At 38.7% G+C, this 6918-nt stretch overlaps 1 protein-coding gene and 1 long non-coding RNA gene across 2 annotated transcripts in view; both read right to left on the minus strand.

Annotated features, from left to right (window-relative positions):
• Window positions 1-504, minus strand: part of LOC116917647 (inactive tyrosine-protein kinase transmembrane receptor ROR1) — a 103029-nt gene extending 102525 nt beyond the window's left edge. The window contains exon 1 of the mRNA XM_032923197.2: window positions 93-504. Within this exon, the coding sequence (XP_032779088.2) occupies window positions 93-153 (61 nt within the window). The 5' untranslated portion in view covers window positions 154-504. The remainder of the gene's footprint in view (window positions 1-92) is intronic.
• Window positions 505-3490: 2986 nt separating this feature from the next.
• LOC116916226 lies at window positions 3491-4014 on the minus strand. Its single transcript, XR_004390541.2, has 3 exons — window positions 3851-4014; window positions 3733-3791; window positions 3491-3615 (listed from the first exon to the last, which is right to left on the minus strand). It is a non-coding gene; the product is annotated as an uncharacterized LOC116916226 (long non-coding RNA).
• Between the last annotated feature and the right edge of the window lie 2904 nt (window positions 4015-6918).

A 6918-nucleotide genomic window follows, 5' to 3' on the forward strand; every position in this document is an offset into this window, starting at 1 on the left:
TACTTCAAGCTTCATTAGCATATCACCCCGTGAAGAGATGAATAATACCAAAAGAATAAGGTGGCCAAATAATGAATGATGTTGTGTCCTACCTGATGCGAGGAGGAGAACCACAGCTGCGTATCCGGTAATGAAATAACTGCGACTTTCCATCTCGTCACAGTTAGATTTGTTGTATTTCTTAAAATGAAATACAACTAATTGCTCACGAAACGCACTAAAGGTTAAGAAAATACGTATATAATCCGCCGGAACAATCCAGATGGCAAAATTGAGTAAAAAAAACTCACAACGATAAAAATTGAAAAAAAGAATGATAATTGATCACAAAATCAATACGTTTTCACTTTAGTCAATAATAAAGTCGATCAAGAAAAAAGAACGCATTAGAGAAAAAGCACGTGTCACAAGATTCCGGTTCGGAATGGCGCGCGCGCGCGTGCGAGTTACGAGAGTCGATGAGAACGAGATCCGTCGCCTGATCCGGTCGGCACACAACTGACTGCAATACCAGTCAACGGGTGTTTCCGTACGTTTTGCCTTTCCAACCAACAACCCCCAGCGATTCGCGGCCCTGTAAGGTAGGTAGGTAACGCAGGGAGAGGGAGAGAGAGAGAGAGAAAGAGCATGTTGTTTTCGGGCGGCTGGAAAAACACGTTCGCCTCGGGTGAGTGTATGTACATACGGCGTCCAGCGCAAATCGCAGCGATGGTAATAAGCGGCGTTTGTTTTGCGTGAAATGGGAAACCTAGTACAAGTGTACTGGGTGTTCTTGCTTTGTTTTGAGTCCAAGTATTAAAACTTAGGCTGTTATGTTTGTTGAACCTTCTACTGCCATCTGGCGGTGTAATGTCAATTTCACACATCAGTTCCAAATGGCGGCGTGTTTACAGTGAACTGAACGAATGAGTCAGCTTTTTCTTTTTTGTCTATTCCCTTGGTCCTATTAGAATGCTCTTAGACACTCCGTGTCATCTGAGCCTCTTCAGTCAAAGCCTTAGCAATCAGTGGATGAGTTACCAATCGGCATAAATTTTGCTGACAGTGTCTGATCAAGCCAAACAACGTGTCGTCAGAAACCCTGGGAGATTGCTGATGAAAAGAAAGACGAGAAATTGGGGCTACAGTTATGAAAAATAGATCCAACAACGTAACGACGTAGAAAAGATGATGATATTTCATAGTACGAATGGCGAGCCAACTAGCTGCTTAGTCAGTCTACCAAGATAGGATGATGGCATCTCTCCCATGGCCATTTCGGGCTGGTTTCTAACCGGCAGAGACGATGGGCTAATTTCATTTCCACGGAATTATCAACAACTTGCAAAGTTTACGACAGTGCCGTAAATATTACAACGGGTCTCGTGACACGGTTAGTCCTGAGCTTGCCTTGCGTGAACGCGCGTCAAGCATATATTCTGGTCCAAAGACAGTTTCATATGAACTTTCATTCTACCTGTCAAAATGGCTGCTGGGGTAAACATAGCAGACGACGATAAAAGTAAAATAGCATAAATGATTGCAAGTGGCCACAAGCGGTACTTAAAATGAATCATTTGCTTCCGTCTTCAAGGCAAGACACTTGAAAAACCGTTATTCTTCTGCACATTTTTTTCCTTTCAAATAACAAACTAATAAAAAGCGATAAGAATAAAAATGATTATCAGCGAACAAGTGGAACCGAGTTGAACAAAAACAACGCACGTTTTGAACTGAACCATCGAACTCGGAGTAATTGTAATGGATTTTCTCTTATCATCGAAAATCGGGATCGAAGCAAGCCATCTGACCATTTTCGTCCTTCAAGAATCTCAGCTTTCAAATCATGAAATATTTGTCTTTCCATCCAAGTCTCAGCTCAAACTATTTTCCGATGCTACATTTATTCTTTTTGATTTAAAGTCTTCAATGATGTATTTATTTCATTGGCATAAACGGAGTGAAACCAACTAAAAATAAAAGGAAAGAATTTGAAGAGAGAAAAAAAGAACGGTGCTGTTTGAGGAGAGCGCGATGCGGATGGCTGGCCACCGCTCCATAATTATTCAAATGAGCCACGAGCGACAGATAACCCTTTTCACCGCAGAACCCCATCGTTTGGTCCGCTAAGTTTTCCTCGACATAGAATACGTAATAGGAAATAAGGAAATAAATTAATTAAAGCTCTTTATCTCATCCAGCACATCAATAGAACCACACATAAATTTATATTATTTACCAAAAAAAAAAAGGAATATCAAGAGTCATTTTTTTAAACAGACATGTTAATAAAGGGATCGAAAAAGACAAAGAACAGTCATTGCACGATATATAATAGAGGTAAACTTATATGATCAAGTTATTAGCGTCAACCTAACAGCTACGTAATAACGGCACTATAACTCACTAACCTCACTATTCCATCCTTTACGTTCTAAACTGAATGGAAGCATCAAAACGAAAATGAAAACCAACAAAAACGAGGAAAATGTCGACAGAGCGTGATATTGCGCACGAGCAAACACGGGTACTACAAGCGACCACGTATATACAACCGCTTGTTCTCTCTATACATATTCTTATTGAAAAAATCAATAGGTGAACATTATAGTTGTTGTGTACACAGTGTGTCCGGTGCACGAGAATTTGCTCATAAATTGTCACTGATGGCGAAACTTCAATTGCATCACTGCGTACAAAGGCAGACATTAACCAACAACACCTGCCCAATGCAAAAACATCACCGATGGTCATCGGAAACGGTTTCGGATTTCCCCGCCCTTACGAAAGCTCATATGGTTTATGAGTAAAATTTGGTTGCGCCGATCAGTGTTTGATTGAATGAAGCCATCCGTTACGATGATTCAATAAAAATTTTAAATGTGTTTGGACGAATGGTGTTCGTCACCACGCTTACTGCAAAAGGCTTTTGAGTCTACAAAAACATGGAGCTGCAAACCTTTTATGAAAATTTTAATTCAAATTGGACGTTTTTTCGTCAACCGCTTGATTTAGCATGGATAAAAAGGGGAGATTACTATCTTGTTACACAGCAGATACAAAGAATTAAAGAATGCGAGTGTTTCTAACATCTATATATGTAAGGATTTCAGTTATGAACCATATCACACGCTATGACGAACGCATGGCAAGCGGTATGCGTTCATACCGTTAGGAAACGCTCTGAAACTCGTTCGTGCAGTTGTCACAATCACTGTCAGATGCGTGAAAGACATGGAATGCATATCTCTGGTAATGTGTAACAGAAAATGAGCATATACATCTTTTGATGTATAAAGCCGGTGGATGAATTTTGATTTTGTCTCAACGTTTTCAATTTTGTGACGGCGTTAAAATGGATAAACCACTACGTTTTTGATTACCTGAAGCACTGATGTCAGAGACATGTTGGTATACAAGAATCATTCCGTTCTTGACACATTTAAGCAAACGCATCGGCTCATTGGAACTTTGTTCTTCACTTGCCTCCCGGTTTTAAGCAGAAATCTTCAAAATTTATCGATTTCTTAATATTGCGGAAGTACAATACAGGTGTAAAATGCTCCACAAGTTGTGATCCAATAAGTTATACGCGGCTATCACGCAAATAAAATTGTCCATGAAATCTTGCTCCATCTGGATGACATTTTAGAAAACGATCTTTTAGATTCTACCTTACCATTTCTAAAATATCTTGTTTTTCCCGTATACAGCAAATAACAGGAGGAGGTTATGGAAAATACAATGACATACCATGAAAATTGCACGGATAAGACAAAAAGTTTAAAGAGTGCGAAGCAAAAAAACGCCCCCTGAAATAGTTAAGATTTTTTAAAATGCAAATTTGTTGACGCAAATAAAAAAAGTTAACCGTAAGTGGTTGTTCAAGTAAATACTTGAACAGGTGAAAAAGGAAACAGCACTTTAGCATTTTGGTTTGTTTGCCTGAGACAAAAAGTTCTTAGTCATATACGTCGCTGCATAACGTTTCTCACACTTTTTAAAACGTGCTAAGCAGAAGAAAAATAAGCCAATGCCATCTAGGGCTGATCTAAAGAACGAAAAGAGAACAGAATTTATTTTTGAACAGCTGCTTCTAGATTGAAATTTCCCCACGTGATTGCTGATCTAAAACAAAGTCCAAAATAACGGTAAACGAATATTCTACTGTGATGTAATGGCCATTTGAAAAAGAAAAGCTGAAACGACGATTCAACAAATAATTGGGAAACAAAAGTTTTCCACGTCATACTAATCGATTAAGGAAGGCAAGAAGATGATCGATTCTTACTAAAGTCTAAGGATGGGTGTTCTTCACACATTGAAACGTCCATTTCCATTATCTACCGTGAGGCGATCAGAGATTACTCGTCGCGCACGAGGGGAGCCGTAGCCTGCTGTGTGGCGTTTGGTGGGTTTTCAATTGTTACCCGTTTGGCCGGCAGCTGCAGTCGAGTCTGTTATTGGATCTACGCAAATTTATTTCTGGAAAATTGGAAGGTGATTTTGGCAAAACTGTGAAGGAATCGCAGACTACACGAGCAAAAACAGCCCTCCATCTATTCCTACATTTCTGGTAAGCCCACGTTGTACTTAAATTTGCCCATGATTACGTGAAACTATGAGTCAGATTATGAAACCATGCGGTTTAATTCTCGAGTGAATGAAACTTAACTATGTCCTTATCATAGTAATGGTTTGCAGACAGGAATTATCGTTCGCACGTTACTTGTGATACATTTCTATGACGTTTTGTTGTAAAAATTGAAATCGGGGCAATTGAAACTCCATTAGTCCATTACGGCCACAAGAAAGGCCCAGAAGCAAGGCCCAGAAGCAGTTTGTGCTTCTGCACAAAACATTTGATCGTTTCACAGCTGATTTTTGAACACAGAATATTTTCAATCTTTGAATCCTCTTTGATTTGCTCACTTTTTGAATTCCTAATTAACTGTCGAGATCTTTGTCCACCATACTTCTTGTCGGTAATTTCATCAGGACTAACTCTCGGTTGTAACCACATGACCGTTGTCAGAGAGAGCGTCTGCGTGAGAAAACAACCCAAAGTAGCATAAGGAAAGAGAAAAAGAACCGTGAATTCTCAATACGGTACTTGAAAGGGCGTAGTAAACAGGTGGTTTGTGCTTCTGTTATTGAAATTTGATCTTGATCGAGAAATTGTTCACTCGGAAGGGCGACAAAATCGAGAGTTTGGAAGAATGTTAATTTTTGGATTATCAAATCAGTTTTTAGCTGTTTCGAATGTAACATTTTCTTTTCTCTAAAGATCAATTGTTTCTATCTTCTACAATTTGTTTTAAAAAAACAGTTGTTTTTGAAATTCCGCAGGCCTTCAGCCATTTATCCATTTATATCGAGCACGAAGTAATAATTAGCCCAGTTTTTTTTTCATTCTGCCTAATTGTTTCTTAGAACCTTGGGGTATCACGATAAATGTATTGTACAATTAACGTTATTATGCATTTTTGGCCGAGTCTTCTTTTTTTATTCGCCCAGATGAGCTAATCACGCAGATGATTTCTGGGATCGTGAAAACAATTTTTTTTTCTACTCGGTTTTTTTCCACACAATCTTGTGCGAAGGCTACAGCGTATCAGATTATCACTATGGCAACCTTAGCAAGATGCCTGTTGATTTCTGTAGCCGACTATCAAATTCACGACGAACAAAATAACAAAAATATTTGGGTTAATCCGTCTCCGTCTTGGACTGTTTTTGTTGATTGAGTAGCCTAAATTCACAAGAATTGTTAGCCTTGGAAATTCCGCCTGCCCTTTTTTTTTCTTTCTTTGAATTATTTTGTTTTACCACGTTTTGTACTTGCGCCGTTAAAATCAAACGTAATCCCATTGAAGTAAAGGCCCATTAAAAGAAATCTCAAGTGTTGATGTCGCAAGCTTATAGCTAGTTGTGTCACGTAGTCTTGTTTACGTGGTCGTAGCTAAAAATGCATGACTTTTTCCCTCTTGTCGAATTGATTCACGAATGCGGTAACCTTCAGAAATCGTAATGTTATCGACAGCGTGATAAAACTAGTTTACTCGACACAAGGGTATCGTGCCATTTACCATGACGAAAACCTCACTGTATTTGATTTTGTAATAAAGGGATGTGTATTTATCAAATTAATGATTTCAAACAGTTCGACCTTCCTCTTATCTTTTACGCGGAAACACTTGTGGACTTACGTATTTTGTGTTTATCGTTATTTCTCTGGCTAACCGTTTTAGGTTTGTTCAAGACAAGTTTTGCACGTTTACGCAATGCACGCAAACATGACTAGTAAAAAACGAAGGAAAATGCAAGTAATGCAATTCGATTTCGTAGTTTGTGCAGTTAACCATAGTGGGACTATGTTTTTTTTTTTTTTTTTTCGAAACATCCGTGAGTTTACGGGGTACAACTTAAACGTGCAATACGATACAATGTATTTATTCTGGCGTAGATAAACTGAACGTTATTTACCCAAATAGCAAAAGAGATAAACGAGTTTAGGCGATCCCTCATCTCAGTTATGTCCAATCCCTTTTGTCACGACGATTAACGTTTCACACTACTATCGTACACTGCTAATACTTTGTTGTTAAACGTCTTTGGCTTTGCAAATGCTTTCCGTTATCGAAAAGCTCTCACTACACAGGGAAAAAATTCTCCTACGTACGACATGAAATAAGGCCGTTATTTTAAGGCCAGGAATTTCATATTTTTCGTTATTGTCTTGGTAATATATATACTTTTTTTAATAATGTCTTGTCGGTGATTGCAAATTGTACTCCGGCTCTAGTTACCATCTCGATCTGATGCCTTGTCTTTGAGCAATTTTACTTCGTGGGAGACAGCGTCCGCCGAGTTCTGATAGACGCAATTCAACGTTTCGTAAAAGAAAAATTGCAAGTAGACTGAACTGTTACTACGATC

Source organism: Daphnia magna, linkage group LG2 (genome assembly GCF_020631705.1).
Source record: "Daphnia magna isolate NIES linkage group LG2, ASM2063170v1.1, whole genome shotgun sequence".
Lineage (NCBI taxonomy): Eukaryota > Metazoa > Arthropoda > Branchiopoda > Diplostraca > Daphniidae > Daphnia > Daphnia magna.